The 21,320-nt window shown below is 45.3% G+C and overlaps 1 protein-coding gene across 1 annotated transcript; it reads left to right on the forward strand.

Moving 5' to 3' along the window:
- The first annotated feature begins 1,071 nt into the window (after window positions 1-1,071).
- IL20RB (interleukin 20 receptor subunit beta) lies at window positions 1,072-16,809 on the forward strand. Its single transcript, XM_085074927.1, has 7 exons — window positions 1,072-1,204; window positions 5,367-5,504; window positions 6,574-6,764; window positions 9,572-9,696; window positions 12,037-12,187; window positions 13,139-13,284; window positions 13,834-16,809. Exons 1-7 carry the CDS (start codon window positions 1,128-1,130, stop codon window positions 13,957-13,959), a joined length of 954 nt encoding a protein of 317 aa, XP_084931053.1. The 5' UTR covers window positions 1,072-1,127; the 3' UTR covers window positions 13,960-16,809.
- The last annotated feature ends 4,511 nt before the right edge of the window (window positions 16,810-21,320 follow it).

The following is a 21,320-nucleotide window of genomic DNA, read 5'->3' on the forward strand; positions in this document are numbered from 1 at the left end:
TCGCCTTAAACCAATACTTGCAATTAGTGTCTCAGTTTGGAGAGAGCTTCAGGTCACCTCTGTGCCCAAGCCATGAGCAGCTGTGAAAGCACAGCACTGCAGCTTTTCCAGCCATGAACTAAAGCTAACATTCAAAACTCCTGAATTTAAAGAGCTCTTTCAGGTGTCCATTGTCTGTCCTGACCAAACTTCTTACCTTTAAAGAGCTTTAAAGGTGTTCTCGAGATATACAGCAAAGAGTTTCTTTCAGGTAGTACCATAATTTCTCTCAGAAGAACTCAACACTGTGTTTTATTACAGTGCTTCTCCCTCTAGCAATTTATTTTCTTCTGTCACCTCGTCCACAGCTCTTGGTGCCACTGAAGGGCAGGGCAGGGACCTCAGATCATTTCCCAGCAGCAGGAAACTCCCAGCTGATTTCTGCTGATCCATAAATACACTGAATTTTGCACTGCCCAACAAAGCAGTTGCAGGTTCAGAATCACTCCATTCACCACCAGCTCAGCCACATTCACCCTTCAGCTGCTTCCCAGCAGCTCTGCAGCCACATGGCTCCAAAAGGAGTCTGGTTTTGAGCTGGGAGGGAGCTGGGATGACAGCAGTTCCTAGACATGTTCCCATCCTGGGAATGGCACCCACACACTGCCCCCCAAAAATGTGGTTTTCCCCTCCCTCCACTCCCACACTGTGGTTCTGCAATGTTGGTAAATCCTTAAACAAGCACTGTGCACTAAAAAGGTCCTGGAGAAACCTCCAGAAAATAGAGCTTCTACACACATTGGTCACTTTTGCAAGGCTTCAAGTCTTCCCCTAAATCAGAGGGAATTTCTCCCTCAGTGACTTGGTTCAGATTTTTCCTCCTTCTAGGGCCTCTGTTTAATGCACAGAATGTCTCCCTGAGAGAAGCAGAACTGCCCCATCCAGCAGAGCTGCACAGACCTGCAAGAGCTGCTGGCAGCAGATCAGCTGGGCACTCCCTGAGCTCCACCCTCCCAAACCGTGTTTGTGCATCTCTGCAGCCAGGCAGGGAGCAGTTCCCACATTTAATTTCACTGCCCACCATGGCTGGCTCAGGAAAGGCTCCCTGGCTGGCAGGGGAAACTCCTGAGCTGTGCAACAGGATGTGAATGGGGGAAAAGCCTGAGAAAATGCCACCAAAGCCCATCTGCTTCTTCCTCTGCGTTCTGAGTGCACTAAATCTCACAGGTAAATGACTAAAATACCTTCATTGACTTGAGAAGGAGACAGAGAGGTTGTGACGAATGAAGTCTTTTGTCCTTTTGTTAGAGATGCCTCTGCAGCACTTGAGCCAAATAGCACAAGGTCAGGTGAGCTTGAACTTTAGATCTTTTTCTAAAATGAGTATTAGAATGAGCAAATGAAAAAGGCAATCTGTAAATTCTGTTCTGCAGGTGAATTCTGAGCTCTAAAGGGAAATTTCAGTTTGAAGGAATTTAAGTATTACTCAATTTGTGTCTGCTCTGCTGTTCTGGGAGAAGCTGAACTCTCAAGTCATCAGCACTGATCACTCTGAGCTCAAGGATGCTCTGCCTGTGGAGTGGGTGCAGGGTCAGAGAGGAACGATACAAAGTGCTAATTAATAGCTCAAATCACTTCACTGAGGGTCTCCTTTACCCTGGAAGGAGATTCTGTGATTCATAATCTGCTTCTCCAAGAAAATACTCAACACCAGACACATCTCAGAGGAGTCTGATCTCAGATCTCCTGACTAAATTTCAGTGTTTGCAATGTTGGTCCTCTAAAAAGCAAACATGGCTTGCCAGTGTGCTTGGATTTTCCCCAGCCCAGGTTTTCTAAATGTGCCATTTTAGGTTGTATCAACAATATTCTGGTTGTCTCATGCTCCATTTTTTCCCTCTGCCTCAGAGACAAAACAAAAACAGTTTATAGCTTCCTCATTATTTATAGTTTTTACATGCCAAGGACAGAATCCACTGACAGCATCAAGTGGTTTATGCTCAGCAAGTTTATTCTGTGAAATAAGGAAGATGAAGGCAAATGTGTTTTAAAAGATGACACGGCTGGACAACGGTTCTTTAAAGCAATTTGTGGTTATTTTTCCTGTATTTTTGTTCAAGGCCTTGCCCCCCTGAGTGCTGTTTGCAGGCAGGAGCCCTGCCAGCCTCTCTCACACTGGGACAGACAGGAGGGAAAGGTGGGATAACTCACACTCTGCCATTCTCTTGGCCTTGCCCTGAAATACAAAAATTCGTGTCCCAGTCTGCTTCCTGAGCAAAGAGCATTTCTTTGGTGGAATGTTTATGCCCTGAGCTGCCCCTGTGGCTGTGCAGAGCACACTCCAGGTTAGCAGACAGTGAGTTCCTGTCTAGCCCAGAGTTTCGGTTTGATCCCTGGCTGCTGGGGGCAAAAACAGCCCAGGGAGATGTGCTGGGGTCTTGCCTTTAGCTGGGACTTTGTGTCATCAGCAGCTGAGGGAGGGCATGTCCCCAGAGCCTGCAGGTTGCAGTTCTAGCCAAAGAGACTTCAGCATAATTAATTATCCTTGTCTACATTGCTGTTTCTTTGACTTAGAGATGTATGGCTTTCATTTTCTACATTTAGCTTACAAAGAATTTGTGTTATCTTCTCAGGATGTTATTGACATTATTTTCTTGTACCAGTATTTAGAATTTGGAATTCCCCTGTCAGATTCCCCTTCACTGAAATTTCCTCAGAGGGAGAGTCAGACCATACTCCAAGATACAAAAAGCTGGTGGCATTGTTGTGCTCCAGATCAGCAAAAGGAGATGAAATTATACAATGCTTAGAAGTTAAAAGCCAGTGCTTGTTAGTACAGTGGGGAAGGAATTCTCAGCCCTAGATACAAAATTTTAAGGAAAAGCACAAATGAGGTAAAGCACCTCTGAACACTGTGCAGCACCAGTTCTGGGGCTGCTGTTTCTTCTGTTTGTTGAACCCCTGAAAGGAGAGGATATTATGAATAAAGAGGTGATTGTATTAATATTAGTGTTCACTCAGCAGTAGGTAATGGTGGTAATAGGGATGAAGTAACACCAAATAATGATGAAATACTATTGTGTTCTATATTCACAGAGCAAGAAGGATATCCAAAGCTATCCTAGAGGAATGGAACTTTATCAGGGTTTATTTAAGACATTTTAAACTGAAAAGTGAGACAGACAAATGTAGTGGACTTGACCATGATTTTTTTTAATTGTAATTCTCTAACACCAGGAGGATAAAAATACTAAATTTAAAGGGTCACCATCATTCTAAATGGAAATGTATTCTTTGTGTAACAAATTAAATGGAGTACACTGCTGATAGGGTAGGAGACAAAAATGCCATTTGCAGAGAAAATGTCTTTTCTTTGGCATGACTGGAGACATTAGGGTGAGAGTCAATACCCTGGCTTGAATGAAAGTAGTTTGGCTTTTCCTGTGAGGCTGCTGGTGAGTCCAAAATCAAATGGGAATTCTGGCAGCCCTAGGCTCTCAGCCCTTGAGTCCTGCCTGTGCTCTCTGTCCAGTTGTCTCCTGCACTTTGCATGGCTGTTGTTGCTTTTTCCTTCCAAATGCACAGAGTTAATGGATTATTTTAGTCCTGAAACAACATTTCACTGTTTATGCTCAGTGCTACCCTGTTTATGTAACCTAGAATTGTCTTTCCTCCCACTGTTAAACTTGTATTTGTTGCAGTTGTTCTGTGGGCTGTTGCAACAGATGGGTGGGGAAAACCATGAATATAATTTGCTTGGCTGTGACACAGGATTATGTCTAGATCAAAAGTATCCTGGAAAGGATGAACTTCTCTTTCAAACTATAAATTTCAGCATGTAATGCCAGACAGAAACTTAAATCAGTGAGCTGTTTTTATAAAGGCACACTTTTATTGTGTACAGAGTTTCTCCCAGTGAAACGAGGAAAGAATCCTTAATTTCTAGATGAATTTTTGTGATGCAGCTGAAGTGAGGTGACAGTCACTGTGCCAGTAGAAGACTCACTGGTTTTGACAGGAAAACAGTGCACTAAGCCAAGCAAAGCCAGGAAATGAACATTGCTCTGAACCAGATACAAAATAACCCTTGGGCCACTAGAAGACTGATAGTCCAATTCAGGGCTATATTCTTTTAAAATGGGTTTCTGTACAGTTTAATAATATAGGGCTTATTACTGTTGAATGCCAAAAATTTATATCAAAAATGCCCTAAATTCAAGACCTAAAAAAACAGGAAAACCCTCAGTGCAGTTCACCCCTGTTCAGAGCTGGAAGCTCATTGTGTCTGTGAGTCATGTGGAAAAGCAGTTTGCTCATGTAAATGAAATCTGCTATGGAATTCACACTCTCAGGTGTGCCAAGTCCCAGAATTAACGTGGGAACAAAGCACAAGGAAAAGTAGCAAGAAATCTGAATGTTGAGCAGCATGGAGAACACAGGAGACCAAATGGGTGCTTAAGATGCAGTGTGAAAGTCACTACAGAGTTTCCTTTTTTTATTTTTTAAAGACTAAAAGTGCTCTGAGTGTATGGACCCTCAACCTTCCAGAAGTGATGGAACTGCTGATATGGCAGAGAGTGACTCTTCCAAGGGACAAGGAAGGAAATCTCTTATCCCAGAGAAACCTGAATTTTACTTCAGAGGACAGCTGAGCATTGTGCCAACAGGCCTGTATGACTTATGCCAAAGGATCATAAGAGAGTTGGAATAAATGCTCCTCACATCTTTAGTGATTTTAGAAAGATAGGACACAGGGAATATTTTAAGAGCCGAAAGAAGATAGATATCGTTCCAATGCTTTAAGAAACTGCTCATGGACTTGTCAGCCTGGTTTTGATCCTGGGTAGAACAACTGCCATTGACTGGTTAACTTTGTAAACATGTCTGAGAAGAAGACACCCTGTTTTTTAGTGGCAGTTAAAGAGTATTGGATGATAAACTTGGTTAAGTGAAATAAATTTAATTTAAAAATAACCTTTAGGTAACATATTGTGATAGCACAGTTTCCTTGTTTTGGGGAGAGTGTTCACCACTGGTGAACATTCCTCACTCCCAGTGGTTCTTTGGGAACAATTCCCTGCTGAGCAGAGCCAGTGGGATTTCCTTGGGTCTGGAAAGAAGCAGAACAGAGAAAAGTCTGCTCCCACACTGCAGGATGTGTCCATGGGGAATCCTGCCTCCTGTGCTCCAAACACGGCCAAGGATTTTACGTCAGGATACCACAGGGTGAAATGAACCACCATCCCACTCTCATGATTTGGAGATCTCAGAGGGATGTAATAATTTCAGTTATAGAGCATTCAATAAGTTTATTCTATTAATAAACTATTGTTCTAAGCTTTTTTTTTTCTTTTCCTAATATATCCTTTTATTTTCTTTCTTTTGCTGGGAATTTTAGGAACAGATGCTTTCTTGCCAGCACCTCAGAACATCTCCATTCTTTCAACCAACATGAAACACTTCCTAACTTGGAGTCCTGTGATTGTTCCGGGAGCAACTGTGAGATACTCAGTTGAGTTTCAGGGGTAACTTCTGGATTTTTTTATTCTTCTTTGCTCTTTGAACATTGTTGGTCTCAACTTAAAATCCTACATTTTTGGATGTTTTGAGTATATTCAGTTCGCAAGCCTAAGAGAAGTTTGATGCTTTAGTACTATTAATCAAAAATTGTGGAAAAATTTCTTTTGCTCCAATTCTGGGACTGTTTGCAGGTTAATGAATACCTGAGGAATCCAAAGTGTGTATTGATTCCATATAAGAAATCTGCCTCTATGCAAGCATTCAAAAGTGAGGAAGATTAGCAAGAGTTTGTTTAGAAGAGGAAGGAGAAAACATTTGAGATTTATTTTGTGTAAACATTTTAAACATTTAACACACCCCACAGGAGGTTTCTGATAGCTCTCGAGCTCTGACTGGGATTACAATGTGGCTTTGGAATTCAGCCATATCAGGGATGATCATGTCAAATGAGTGGGCAGGATTGGTGCATTCCCACTGCCTGGGCTGTGCCCACCTCCCACAATATCTGCATTTGGCTCATGAACTCAGCTTGGGGTGATTTTCTCCAGACAAGATCTAAACACACCCATAATGGTTCTATACAATTGTGGTGTTCCTGCCCCAGTGTATCCCTGCAGTGTTAAACACATGATCTCCACCATGGTGTGGCGAAGACACTTTATTGCAAAAATCCAGGGTTCTTAAGCTGTCAGTTTGTTCTGAGTTTGCATGCTTGTGAGGCACAACAAATGTGTTTAACCAACACCACAGACCAGATAGGAACATCAGGTGTGCCCAACCACAGCCCCACAGTGTGAGCATTTATTGGTTCTAATAATTGTTTTACAATTATGTAACTTGTTCTTCACCTGTAGTTTAGCTGAGTCATTCCCAGAATGCTTTTCTAGTTAGCCAGAATAACAGAAGTGAGCAAGGGTTTTACAAGGGCAGCAAGACCCTCACTTTGCAAGGCCTTTCTGCTCCTCAGCATATCCCAGCACAGGTTTTACCAGGAAAGAGCTCACTAAGCAATCACTTAGATCTTCACAGGCACACTTGTCAGCCTGCTGCCTGTCTGCTTGCTGCCCTCGGCAGGGAATACGAGCGGGAATACGCCAACGGGAGCTGGATCCCCAGCTCGGAGTGCTCCCTCAGCACAGCCACCGTGTGCAACCTCACCGAGGACATCTCGGCCTCCGTGCCCTACAGGCTGCGCGTCAGGGCCCTGCTCGGTGCCACCAGCTCGCCCTGGGGCAGCCTGACAGGCTTCTTCAACCGCGTCACCAGTGAGTCTGCTCCCAAATTACCCTTTCTGGGTGACATTCTGGGTGTTTGGCGCTGAGGGATTCCGCAGGTGTGGGTTTGTGTCCCTTGCATGGCACACAGCACATCCTGGTTCTCAGCTCCTCAAACGCTGGGCTGGGGGGGTTTCCCTCTTAGACAATGTTCTTGGACAGGAGTTTGTCCTGAGGCAGAGCCAAATTCATCTGGGCTTGAATTTCAAGGCTTTCAAAGATAGGCAAGGTGACTGCAGCAATTTCTTTTGGCAAGTTGGTCATTCTTACCCTTAAATTTAAAGATTTCTGTTCAACTAGGCTTGCTGTCATTTAATCCAAGTCAGGTAGTCATTTCCAAGGGTCCAGAACTTGATCCTATGGAAATTCTCACTCTAGGAAACAACCCTGTCACCCTCTGCCTCATGCTGTCCTGGAAATCCCACTCCCTTCTGAGCATGGTTCTCTCCTCCCACAGTGTCAAATATATGAAGTAGCCTCAGACAAGGAGAGAAAAATGGAAACCACAGCATTGCTCTCATCCTGGCAGTGCAGGGTATTTTCTCCATGTCCTTCCAACTCCTGCAAAGCCTCAGGCCCAGCTCAACACAAAGGTCACGTTGCAGCCTAAAATCAGCATAGTATTCCCAGGGTTTCTCTGGAATCATTACCTCTGTTCTCTGCCATGTGCTCAACTGCTTTCAGCAATAAAATCTGTGGTGGGAAACCTCTGCTGTGGTCACTGTTAGAGTGCAACTCTCAGTCTGGTATGGGCAGCATTCATCAGCTTGAGCCAGGGGAGAAATCGTCTGTCCTAGACCAGAACTGACCCAAATATCAAACATTTATCAGTCTTTGGAAGTTCTTCACTACTTCATGAGGGAGCAGTCCTCACACACACAGAGCTCTCAGTCAAAGCAGCACCATCAGAAGTGCCACCTGAGCTGGTAAATGTGTCTCTTGGTGTGGAAGTATATCCTTTGTGGTGCTTTAGATAAAAAATCCTTCCCTTTTCCAGCAGCTGTGGAGGCACAGAGTTGAGGCACAGGCCACGCTGTCAGGCACAGACAGGGTCAGGATATTCCTGAGATTGACATGAACAAAAGCAGCAGATTTCCCATGGTTCACTGAAGTATTTGGCAGCTTTGTCCTGTGTCTTAGGGACCCCAAAGCTGTGACTGAACTTTCACAGCTCTGACTAAGCTGTGAAAGTTCAGAGGATACAGCTTGCACTGGGATTCAATGTGAATATGACAGATGTTTAAAAGACAAAGAGAAGTCACTGTAAGTTCTTGGCCTTACGCATTTTTGCTGATTGCTTTGCCTTGTCCCTGCTTTCACATCTCCTAGGAAAGCTGGCAGTGAGTCTGAGAGGAGCTCAAGGATCCAAACAGGTTGTGTAAGGGGATCCCAGCCAGGCAGGGCAGCAGCACAGCCCACAGCACTCCCACACTGCACAGCCCCAGTGGCAGAGCCGTAGGTGTGGAGTCACATCGAGTGTGATAACACATGGAAAACACTTGGAAAAGATCTTCCCAAACCCAGCAATTTAGTCAGCCTTACTTCTTCATTTATCAACGTTCAAATATTTAGTTGGTATCCAGTGTGTCAGCACAGAGCTAAGTAGAAATGCTCCTGTTTGTTTAGCAGTTGCATCTTGCAATGTCCTTTTGTTAATACATTAGCACAATATTTGTTTTTAACCTCCAAATGATACCACTTTTTAAAAAAATTTGAGATGTGGTGCTAAGGAGATTTTCATGGGGGTTTTTATTCAGCTTTTCATTTAAAAGTACAAAGTAGATTTCCAGGCCTCTGACTCGTGGCACACTCATCATGTACATGGCTTGGATTTTATGTTTTCATATTTCTCAGTATTAGTGGCAATTCACTGGGTGTAAGAGCAAATTCTATTAAGAACATCTCTTCTGTATGGCACTGTACATCACTCTCCTTCCTTCCTTGAAAGCAAAGAGGTTGAAACTGGTTTCAGCTACAACAGAGTGGTAAATAATGGCATAGATAAGTGTGAATAATGGCACAGATAAATAATGCAAATATGATCTCTGTACTGCCTTGAACTGCCCAGTCCATAAATGTACAGTGCAGAGCTTCATCTCTGCTTGATTGATTCTCATTATTTCACTAATATTCCTCACAGCAGAATCCCAGACAAAACCAAGCTTGGAATATCAAAGTAAGCAGGAAGCAAATTGCCTACAGATTTACTTGCATACATTTGCAAAAACTGAAGTCACAGCAGATCATCAGCCCAAGTCCATCTAAAACCATTGCAGATACTTAAAGAAAATCAGGATTCATGTGAATTATCCTGAGGCTCAGAATGTTTCTTCCTTTACCTTTGATTAACTGCCAAAATTCCCATGACAAGCAGTGGTTTCTCAGCCCCTGTTCCATGTGTCAGCGCTGAGCTCATGCCCAGGAGCACAGGAGCTGACCTGATGTGCTGTCCCAGCTTTGTGCCCCAGCTGGTTCTGCTGCAGCTGCTCACGTGGCACCCTCAGGCCAGACAGCTCCTCCACTGGAGAAAATTCCAACCCTTTCAAGTTCTGTGCTGCTCAGCTATTGCCAAACTGCTGTTTGCAATGCCTGTCATGGTTCTTCTCCTGCTGGAAGTCTGCTGCTGTGTTTGGACACACAGGCAGGACGAGCAGAGAGAAGCTGCTGCCCCACTGAAGCAACCAGGTTGATTGTTAGGTTGATTTAACTCCACTCGTGATGGCAGCTTCCCTTCCTCTCCTGCCTGGGAAAAAGGGGTGATTTAGGGGTTGATAATGGTGCTCTCTCTGTGTTGGCAGCTTCCCTGACCCCCCCTGTGCTGAAGGTCGTGGCAGATGGGCACCATTTGCTGGTGGAGCTGGCAGACATGGGCCCTGCCTTCCAGTTCCACGTGCTCTACTGGAAGAAGGGCCAAGAGAGCAGGGTGAGTTTTACCCTCAGGGCTTTAGGCAATAACAGAGTTCCCAAAAGGAATGCACACAGACATTGCCCAGGGCCTGGTGGTAGTGCTCTGTACTGCCTTGAACTGCCCAGTCCATTAATGTACAGTGCAGAGCTTCATCTCTGCTTGATTGATTCTCATTATTTCACTGTGGGGCTCCTGCTGTGGGGCTGAAGGACCTGCCTGCAGTGGTTTGTGCCACCTTACCTGCACACAGCAGTGGAGTACTCTCACCGTTGTGGAGAAGTTTCTCTGTTCTTTGCACATTTCCTTCCCTGGGAAAAGGAGAGGTACCTCCCAGTTACCTCAACTACAGATGGAAATCCGAAGTCAGGAACCAAAGGTCTTTATGCTGACTTTCCTCTCTGAACATCATCTGGTTTGTTCAGACCACAGTTAAGGTGTCACACTGAGGTGCTGACAGACCTTTCTCAGTTTTCTGAGCCAGAAATTGCAACATTCATAGTCCTTGATGGATTTTTGTTCCATTAATTTGTCTATTCTGGTTTTCAATCTATGTCAGCTTCTGTCATATACAACTTCCTGCAATGAGGAGTTCTGCAGCTTAATTGTTGTGCAGGCTAGCCTTGATTTGGGGATGAGAGAGAGAACAGTTATTCCCCATTCACTATCCCTACCACTCTATTGCTTTTATATTCTGTATCTTTTTCCAGGCCAAGGGCTCCCAGACTACTTTGCTGTTCCCTGTGGAAGCCCTCACAGCTATTTTTGTCTTCACCAGGGTGAGCAGGGAGTAAACCTGCACAGCCCAAGGTGCAGGAACACTTTGTGTCAGCACCATAAAACAAAACAAGTCTTCCCACTCCCTTGTCTCTCCAGCAGCTGTTAATGTGACTGCCACAGAACTGACTATCCCGTGAAACCTGAACCCCAAGTTCCTGTTTCTGATGGAGGATGTTGTGAAAATGTGGGAGAAAAATCCTCATGAGCATAATTTCACATTTATCTGTGTTGAATTGCGTTTGTCTCTTTATTACAACATCCACTTGCTGTTCTTCACAGTTGTCTGTCATCTTTAGTATTGAGAAATGGCTTTTTAGTACCAGCAGCATCTATCAGTTTTCATTTTTCTTCCTGATCACCTATAATAATACGTGAGTCCCCACCATGACTTTCTGCCGCTCTGAATTAGCAATTTATCCATACAAAAGCCTTTGGTCTATAAGGAGGCATCAGGAGCAGGACTGCTCACTATAAAATGCAAGTAAATGAGATCAACCTTGTCCATGAGCTTTCTGACACCTTAAAAAAATCAATAGGTTTGTATCTGATTGCCTTTTATGAATAAAATATTAACTCTCCTTCAATATGTGATCCTAATAACCTAAACAATAATTCCAAATTTCAGACCACTTTTTATCTAACCAGACCAGCAGAAGCATCAGGTTTGCTGGTCAATACAAGTCATGTGCTGGGACTCCTATAATTTTTTTTAATGATTGTTATATTTGACATGTCTCATTTGACATTTTTGCAAGAGGTCACCCCAGGCCGTCACAGACCTGATTTTGCCCTTGAAATCTTTTCAAACTAATGGCTCCCAAGATGATGCTACTGTGGAGAAGGATATTTTGGTAGGAGGTGTCCTGGCTGGCAGGAGGTGTCCATCTGTGTGTGGAGCTGGAGGCTGATCAGGCCTTCTGTGAGCACAGGCTTTGCATCTGCAGCACAGAAAGAGGAGCAGCTGGGTAGCTGTTACCTGTTCTCTCATGGCTGGGGAGACTGCAAATAGCAAATTCATTTTGCTAGCAGTGGATGCAGACCTATTTGTGGCAATGAAATAATGTCCTGGTGTTCATTTGCTGTTTAAGCCTTGCTGGAGTGTGTTAGAGTCACCCACACCAAATTCCCTCACCCCTCACCAGCCCAGTCCAGCCCATCTGAGCTCTCTGGCACAGCTTTCACACCCCTATCACAGCCTGGTTCTGGCACTGGCATGATTTTGGTATCCATTACACCCAGAAAAAATCCAGATCGGTCAAGACCTCAGACATCACCTCCTACCGAGGAGTAGGGTCTGGCCTAGCGTTGTGGTCCAACATCATCATTATGACTCTTTGGCTCACAACTCCTTCCTTCCATCTCCTCCTGCCCTACCACACATGTGTGGGCTCACTCTGCACTCCACTGTGCTTCCTTGTTTGCTGCTCTTGTCCCTCTTTTGTTCCAGTCACACAAACCTCCCTGACACCTCCTGCTGCTGCCTCGTTTTCTCTCTGGGCAAGCACCACAATAGCGCTCCTGTTGGCTGTGAGATCCTTGCCCTGTGTCCTGATGTTTTCTCTCCTGTGCCTGTGGCAGGTGAAGCAGAAGGTGGTGAGAGAGGTGAGCTCCGTGGTTCACCTGGACACCATGGAGGCAGGAGCTGAGTACTGTGTGAGGGCTCAGGCACACGTGGAGGCCATCAACAGGAGCAGCAGCTTCAGCCCCACACTGTGTGTGAGGGCACAGGGTAAGAGCCTTCCTTCCTTCCTTCCTTCCTTCCTTCCTTCCTTCCTTCCTTCCTTCCTTCCTTCCTTCCTTCCTTCCTTCCTTCCTTCCTTCCTTCCTCCCTTCCTCCCTTCCTTCCTCCCTTCCTCCCTTCCTCTCTTCCTCCCTTCCTCCCTTCCTCCCTTCCTCCCTTCCTCCCTTCCTCCCTTCCTCCTTTCCCCTGCAGTGGACATGCCCAAGAAGGACACCCAGCAGCTCTTCCTTTTGTTTCCATCCCACATCTCCTGCCTTGTTTGCAAACATGCTGCCCATTTATTCCTTGGGAGAGGTGAAGCAGGAACACTCAGGAGTGCAGCCCCTCACTCCCCTGGAGTTTGCCAGTGAAGGATCTCACCAGGGTGGGTGAGAGAGCAGCCGTGCAGGGTTCAGGCTGACTGCAGTGATGCCGGAGTGATTTTTGCCCTTTATCTTTTCTATATTTGTAACCTTGCCAGAACTTTTGCCTACCCTTTCCCCCTGCTAGAAAGACAAAGCCATTGCAGAGCTCTAAGGCCCAGGGGGCACAGGACTTCTCTCCTGTCTTGGTTCTTCCTGGGAACCAAGGTTGAGAACAAAATCCTCAACACACATTGTCATCAATAAGTGCAACTAGTAATAGGGCTGGGAGGCTCCAGAGAAGAGAAGGGGCTTAACCTGGGGGGAATCACATCACCACTTGTCCTCCCAATTGGTGTTTTTGATTAATTCTGCTAATTTCCTAAAACCTATAAAACTGTATTCACCCCTGTTGGGGTTGGGCTTTTGTGGACATTCTTCCATAACTGCCCCTGGAGCTCCAATAAATATCCCTTTTATGTTATCTCCTATATTAAACTTACCTGAAGTTTCATTTCCAGGCTGAAAAAGGCAGCAGCAGTGAGTGCTTGGTCCCTACAGTGTCTCTGAGAAGTTTTGCTGCTTCTGTTCTTTCCAGGTGACACATCGCTCTGGCTGGTTACTGCCCTCATCTCCTCTATAGCCTTTGCTGTGGCAGCTTTAACCCTGCCTTTCCTTACCTGGAAAATCAGTCAGATCTTTCAGTATTCCTGCTGCCCTGCTGCTGTGCTGCCAGACACACTGGTAACTTTTTTTTTACTGTACTTAATTGGTTTTCAGCATGCTGGGTATCCACAGGAGCATGGGGCAGGTGGAAAAAGCAGATTGCCAGGAAGCCTTGCTCACTCCAGTGTGAGGAGCTGAGCTGCAGGGATCAAGCAGCCCTGAAGTGGCTGCACTTCTGTCACTGCCTTTGGCCCAGAGCCCTGAGCAGGGAAGATGCTCCTGGGGAAATGGCTTGAGAGGCAGGGACTGAACCTGGCTGAGCAGCTGCTCCCCGAACCAAACAGCTGTGCCACTGTCAACACTGCTCCACGTCCCCTGCTGCCAGCTCTGAGCTTCTCAGCAACTGGCTGAGAAGAGGAGGAGGAGAAATCATCACAAGTTCCCTCAGGAATCTGTTTAAATTCAGTCAAAGATTCAGTTCAAGTGAGGATGCAGGCAGCAGCTTTCATGGCTGTGGGTTCCTGAGCACTGGGTCTCTGGGCAGCTGTGGCAGGAAGGACGAGGGAAACTCAGTGGGGAAAAGCTCATCAGCCTGAGGGGGTTTGAGTGAGTGCATTTGTTTTCCAGAGGGAATCAGAGCCCCCCACCCAGCTCATCCTGCGTGGCAGCGAGGAAGCTGAGCAATGTGACCTGATGGTGGTTGTGGTGCCCTCAGAAGAAGTTCTCCAGTTGTGGATTCAAAAAACACTTTAGAGCACCCCAGAAAACAAACAGGCCCTTTGCAGCATCTTCATCCACCTACACCAAAAGCAGGAGACAGTCCTGTCCTTGCCTTTCATCATATCCTCACCCAGGAGCAGTCACGAGGTGACCTGCACTCCCTTTTTCAGCCACATCAGTGCTCCCAAGGCAGAGCTCACCCTTCCACCAGGAAATCCACCAGGATTTTCCAGGAGCAAGCCATGGAGAGCCCTTAGTTCCAAACCATTTCAGCCTCAGTGTTTTAACTTCTGTAAAAGCTTCTGATGTGGCTAAACCAGCTGGAATGCCTGGCTTTCACCAGTGCTTAGGAGGCAGTGATGTGGGAAACAGCCAGACCCCAAAAAATGGTTGGAGGGAGCACTGGGAGCCTTCTGGGGAGCAGAGCTTTGCAAGAGCAGCAGCATCACTGACAATGTACAGCCCCAACATCACCTAGTCAGGGTGTCCAAAATGCAAGAGCTGTGCATGCATGAAGGAAAAACCAGCACCTTTAGGGAGAAGAAAATTAGGGGTGAATTATTTAAATGAGAGGGGATTGGAGTGGAAAAAGGGAAAAGACAGAGAAAGGTAGGCTGGACAAATAGTAAGAGAAATGGGGAAAGAGACAAAAGGATTTGTGAATAGTGGTCAGGATTGTCCAGGGTGCCTGCTGGGCATCGCTGGGGTTCAACACTACATCTGAAGCAGGACAGTGATTATTTCACACAAGGCAGATGTGTTCCTGTGGTCAGGAGGGCCAGGGTGAGGAGCAACTGTAGCATTTATCTTGGCAAACAGAGGAATATCAGATTGCATGGATCAAGCACCACAGCATTACCACATTAGTGACAATCCCAGGCCTGACACCACCATCACCCTCCAGGTATCTTGTCCTCTTAAGGAAGGAAATTGCAAAAGACAAGAGAAATTCCTTCTAAATACAAATATAATGTAGTTGTTGTGTATATTGCAATCACTGCTGTCACACTGGAAAAAAAATCACTTACTACCTGTGAAGCAGAGCCTTGTGTCAGCAGAGCATGAAAAGACATTGATCTGAGAAGCTGTTTTCAAAAGCTCTCAGTGGTTTTAATGAAATGCAAGACATTTCTCAAAGAATGCCCCTTTCCCAGTTTCATTCTTGCAACCTTGTGCGAGGCCATCGGGTGGCAACAAAGCACCGTGGAAAAGCAGAAGTGACTCAGGAATCTCTGTACCTGTGTTCTGTCGAGGCAATTCTCTCCCTGGGTCCCGGCCAGTGCCTCATTTGGGTGTTGCAGCCCACTTGCTCGGTTTATTCCTGTCTCATTAGCTCCTGGCTGGACAATATTGCAGTGCAGTGCTTCAGTGTTGGATTGTAAGATTGATATTGCTGAATACTGAGCAAAGTGCAGGGTGAGCACACCTGTGCATTGAAGCTGGGCAGCAAGGACCCAGTGCTCATTATTAGTTAGTTGATAATTAATGGGGAAATGCCTGGTTGCAAGCACCCGTGAGATGCTGGGCCCAGAGAGGATTTGGAAGCGAAGAGGAAAAGGGCATTTTCATGGGCTGATATGACAAGTGCCTAGCAAGTCTCAGCCTCCCCAAGCCAAGCTGGGGAGGCAGAGGGAGGCAGCCAGGGAGTGATTCTGGCAGCAGGCAGGGAGCTGCAGTGGCTGTGGGGAGGACAGGCAGCCCAGAACCTCAGTCCCCTGCAGGGCCAAGGGCTCTTTGTCCAGCACCCCCTCACACAGCTTTGCCCAGGGCTTGGATTTGCAAGGACAGCTCCCCATCAGAGGCCTTGGTTTTAAGGCTACTGTAGGGAGCTCCTGCACCTCACATTTATCCTTATTTTACTCCCCATTGATTCAGATGAGTTCCATGTCTTGATTTCTAGACATGTTCCTATGCAGGAAAATGTCCTCTTGCTTGTCCATTCCACAGCTCCAGGTAGCCTCAGCAACTCCTATCCCTTCCCCTGACACTGATTTCCCAGAATCAGAATATCCTGAGCTGCAAGGGACCCACAAGGACCAACAAGTCCAGCTCTGAATGAATGGCCCATATGGGGATCAAACCCACAACCTTGGCATTATTAGCACCATGGTCCAACCTGCTATGGCAGTGCCAGCAATTGTTCAGGGATGCACAGAAAAGAAGGGAAATAAAAGGCCATTGAATGTGAAGGGCTTTAAAAAAGTTATTTTAATGCATATTTTCCAGCTGCACATTAAGCATAGAGCATATGTTTCTTTCTCACTTGCAATAACAGATTTTATGTCCTTCCTCATTGCCAATAAAGCAGTTAAACTGTTGTAGAAAGCAGCACAGACAACATTAAACAAAAGAAACACCCGAGAAAAAAATTCTTACAATGGGGACATGGGAGGGAATTGTGTAACTGCCACCTTTGAGGACTATTCTCAGTTTATATTAAGATATTCCAGTTTATGGCAGCTTGAAGCCAAATGTGAGATGGTGATTGAAAATCCTTGTAAACCACCTCATTTTGAAGCACGTGCTGCATTTTGTAAAGCCTGAAAATCCTGGTAGAGAACAAGAGCAATTCCTCCACCCTCCATTTCCACAGGAGTAGGGTGGCATTGGTGTAGGCAGCTGCCCTCAGTGACTCCTTAATTCATTTCCCTGCATTCCAAGAGGTAATTTTGGCATGGCAAGCACTGCCTTTGATCATTGATTTTTCTCCCATGACCATGATACCACCTTGCAAAGAAGGCCCAGAGCAGTCATAGCAGTGAAGAATCTATGCTGATAAACTTTGCTGTTTCTTTCCCTTCATGTGGTACTAAGTGGCTCCACTTCTTTCAAAATAAACTTCTTTTTTACTTTTCTAAAAAAGCGTCGCATGAAAATAAAGCACAAACCTGCATCATCTCTTGAGTGAGCTTTGTTTCTATGCTACATCACCTGTGGGACTGTGACTCCAAAAACCCAACTTTTTAATGAAGACTTCGTAAGAACAGAAGAAATAATAATAAGACCATTTTTCAAAGAGCAAATTATAAAGACTAGCATAAAAACTGTTGATTACCCGAACATTTGAGAAGAGTTACATGTTGCTGCATTGACAAAAAGGCAAGAAATTTAATTATCTGTTCCATGACACTAACAGGCTGGATTATAGGTTAATTTTTCCTGTGAAGTATATTTCATTAGAAGTTTATTGCTGTTTGCAATTTTTAAGGGCTGACATTAATATACAGCCCAGCATTTCACTCTCCAATCAAACTGAGATCTTTAGCTTGATGAATTACCATTTTAAGTGTTTCCTGCATTATTACTTTATGTTTTATCTCTTTTCTTACAAAATCAAGAAGTAACTAAAACCACTACTTTGGCTGCAGATCAATTCAGTGTCTTGTGAAGGTGGTACTCTTTTCTGAAAATGAACTGCTGCAAAGATAATAAATAACCAAACCAGAGAGAGATATTTATTGTTTAAAGAATTTGCATACAGATTATTCTGTTGCTATTACAGTACAAAACTGCAGAAACAGAAAATTGCTCAGCTCATGTTTCTTGCAGTGTTTCTCAATAAATGACACTATTTTTAAAAAATCAGAAATTACTAAATCAAGATATAAAAGCAATTAAAAGATGGCAAGGTTAAGTGGAATTGCCCAAGTAAACACTGCTCATGGAGCCCTAATTTGGTTTCCTGCAGTGCACGGGCTGTAATTTAGCTGTTACCACAGAAATGGCTCTGTCTGGGGATTTTAATGTTGGTGATTGGCTCAGGATAAACTCAGCCCTTTGTTCAGAGCCAAGGCCACCCTGTCAGCCACCACTGTCCCAGTGCAGCCACCCTGCTCACCCCAGAGCCAGGGGGCACAGCAGCTTCCCCTTGATTTACAGATCCTCAGTGCTGGAATAAAGTAGAGCCATGAGGGCACTGCCAGCTCAAGCTCTGCTGGTGTCACTGCATTTAGTGGTGTTAAGGGCTGACTTGAGGAAGGTCTGGGGCAATATCTGATTTTTTTTTTTTTAATTATATTATCCTTCATTTTTTGATCAGACACCTGAATCAACAGCATGAGGCCTATTTAAAGACAGAGCAGAGGTTTAAAGTAAATGCATTCTCCCTGCCAAACATAAACTATTTTAACTTAGTGCTCTATCTCTGTATCAAATCCTGCAGTCTCTGTCTCACACAAAAAGCAGGGGTCTGTGAAATCTGAATGATGTGGGGACTACCAGTGGTGGAGGAAAGGAAGATCTCCTCAAAGATGCACACAGCCTCAGAGGTCAAGTGGAAAGGTAGAGTCTTCCCTACCTGATATACAGAGACTAGAAAGGACTTTTCCCCATCCCAAACTCAGTCAAGGAAGGGGTTGGAAAGAGGAAATATTCATGACCAGCTGAGAAGCTGGGAATACAACCCCAGCTCCCAAGCTGAGCAGTCAGGATGATACTGCTGAACTTTTTCCTCCTGGAGCTTCATTCCCATTTAAGCTCCCAGAAGATTCATAGCATTTTTCTTTTGAAGAATTGCTCTCTCATTTCCCCCTCTGCTGAGGCCATGGAGTTACACAGACATGTGAGAGTGGTCTTTGATACCAGGCAGCTGCAGCTCTGTATTTTTATCACACTGTGGTCTTCAAACCAGCCCTCCACTGCACTGTCCTTCTCTGCTCTCTGCTGTGCTTTCATTCTGCTGAGCGTCCTGCTCGTCCTCCAGGTTGCTCATATATCTCCTCCCTCCTGCTGCTCTCCAGACAGGCTGATGGCTAACATTTTCCCTCTTTCTGCCAAGTCCTGGCCTTGCCTCCCTCTTCTGCCATCTGCTACAACTTCATTGTTAAATTTGACATCGTTCCCAGCGCTCTGCCGAGTTTGGTGCTGCCTCAGAAGTCCCGCAGTTTGGAGGATGTCTCTCCCTGTGACTCCATGTGTCATTTTGGGATAGTCTTACCCAGGCCTTCTCAGGCACTTTGGCATTTTCTCAGCCACTTTTGCATACTCATTCACTTTTCTTCCAGTGCACAGTGAGATGCTGCCCCTGCTAGGCAGAAGCTTTCTGTGCCTGTCATCCGCCCGTTGACCTTTTCTCTTCCCCTTGGAACACTTATGCAATTACCTGGCTTTGCCATGGAGAGACATCTTTTCCACTATGTTTTGCTTTTAGTATTGATCTCCTGATTTTTAGTTTGGTTCCTTTGTCTTCTGCACTGCTCCTGGGGGAGACCCTTCTGCTCAAATTGGTACTGAAATGTTTCAAACCTGCTGGCTGTAAGTATAAACTCGCTGTGTTCTAGAACTTCTGTCTCAATGTACACCAAATGCAGTGTCCAGTTCAGCTTCCAGAGGCAGCCTGACCATCCTACCTGCCTGTGGCAGCCAAACTTGGCTCTCACCTTCAGCATCACCACCCAGATCATGGGCACATCCCAGGGGGTATTGATTCCTCAGCTTGGAACACAAGGTGCTCTCACTCTCTGCAATCTGCATGGCCCCAGCAAAAAGCCATCTCTGCACAGAAACAGCCTCTCCTGTGCTGGTAAAGTCTATTTTCCAGCTCTCCATTTTGCACAGGGAATTCTGCAGAGAATATACAGAAATAGGAACCTCCAGGTACAGAGCTTGTTCAAACAAATCTGCCTGATCACCCCTTTCTGAACTAAAATCTCACTGCAAATCATAATCTACCACTTAAAATGCCTGGACATATGGATGAATCCTAATTATGGGGAAGAAATACATGGACATACAAATAAGCAACATTATTCTTCATATAAATGACACCAAATGCACACAGTTTACTCCTTTGCCAGGCAGAAACTGAAAACTACAGACATTTAAATGTTCTAGCTCCTGTCCTTAAAAATAGATTGATATGAGAACAGAAAAAATGTCTTTAAAACCCGTACAAGGAAGTAATGTAAATTAATTCATCTGTAGTTAGTGGATTAGGCACTTCCAAAAGCCCAGTGGGATATGACAGTACATAACTTTATATGAATATGGAAATCAGATGCCTGGGTTATAAAAGAGCATGTTTGGGTAATGAACCCTTTGACATTTCTCAGCATTGCTCTGTTTGTTGTGGCCACTTTTGCTCTGGGGCTGCTTTTATGGCAGGCCAGGGTGCCCAGGAATATTGAAAGACTCTTGAGCTGCCATTAAGGCTTTGATGTGCAAGAATGCATCTTTAATTGCAGCAATAAAGAATTAAGTGAGTTCTGCTTTTAGAGTCCTTCTTAAGTGGGCCTGTAGCTTCTTGTGATAACGTAGACATATCCAAGTTAGCCTTAACAAAGAGTGCTAAATATTAATTAAACTTTCATCTCGATCCAATCCAGCTGTCAATTGTGAGGAAATAACTCTTGTAACTCTGAGACAGAAAAATTTCGAATTCAGGATCAAAAGTAGAATAACATTCCATTTAACTCACTCCCACCATAGGTGGGCACATGTAAATGGCCTGTTGGGAATTGCCTCGGGAATATCCTGCTTGCTCAGCCCTGACCTTTTGGGCTGCCTCTCCAGGCAACTTAGCCACTCAGCTCTCCCAGACTCGAATCACAACATGACTCAGACCTGTCACTTCTTTTCATCTCCCTTCCTCTCCATCAGCTGCTGCAAGAATTAAAGGCAGACAGCAGCTAAGTACAAATCAGCTGGCAGCCCAGTCCCAGCCGGTTTTTCCACCAGGAGCAGTGCTGGGTGATGGCTCTGCTGCTGTTTGGGACAGGCAGGGAGTGCAGGGACCCTTGTGTCACACAGAGTGCCTGCAGGGACACAACCCAAGGCAGGATGAGCAATGCTGACAAGAGATCACAACATCCAGAGCAGCTCCTCTGCAGAGGGCAGGCAGGGATGTCTTGTCTGCTGCCCAGTGACACTGGACCAAGGAAATTTTTATGGGAGAACCAACGGTTTATTTTACCACTTTCATTTCTGTCAAGACTGCTAAAGGTCTTTGCTACAGTACTGTCAGAAACCATTTTTTGCCTGGTTGGTTTAGGAACAGGGAGAATTTCCAGAGCAATCTTCTTGTCCTTGACTAAATGCCCACAAGCAAAGTACATGAAAGACACACTCCAAGTCATAAGTTAAACTGCAGCCCAGGATTTCCTGTGGTATCAATATTCAGCCCACCTTCACAGAGACCACAGCAGGGCTGCCCGTTTGCTGAGGGCTTAATATCTGTAAAAAAATCAGGATTGTCTCTCAGCAGCATCTCTCAGATGAGCAGGGCTGCACAGCCCAGCCTGTGTGCTCAGAGTGCCAAGCATCACTGCTGAACAGACTGCCTTGGGTCAGAGCTCGGAGAGAAAAACAAAACCAGGGTGAAAACAGCAAAGGGGAGCCCGGGTGTGGAGAGAACACAAACTATGCACAGTTGGGTAACACAATCTGGGGGAAATATG

This window comes from Lichenostomus cassidix, chromosome 14 (assembly GCF_008360975.1).
Source record: "Lichenostomus cassidix isolate B80296 chromosome 14, HeHo_3.0, whole genome shotgun sequence".
NCBI classification, from domain to species: domain Eukaryota; kingdom Metazoa; phylum Chordata; class Aves; order Passeriformes; family Meliphagidae; genus Lichenostomus; species Lichenostomus cassidix.

What these genes read in the sequence shown, in the direction of transcription:
- IL20RB (XM_085074927.1), top strand. Translation starts at nt 1,128, where the DNA reads ATGGGGGAAAAGCCTGAGAAAATGCCACCAAAGCCCATCTGCTTCTTC. An exon ending in AGAAGGGCCAAGAGAGCAGG is followed by an intron (nt 9,697 to 12,036) that starts GTGAGTTTTACC and finishes TGCCTGTGGCAG; the next exon opens with GTGAAGCAGAAGGTGGTGAG. An exon ending in ACTGTGTGTGAGGGCACAGG is followed by an intron (nt 12,188 to 13,138) that starts GTAAGAGCCTTC and finishes TGTTCTTTCCAG; the next exon opens with GTGACACATCGCTCTGGCTG.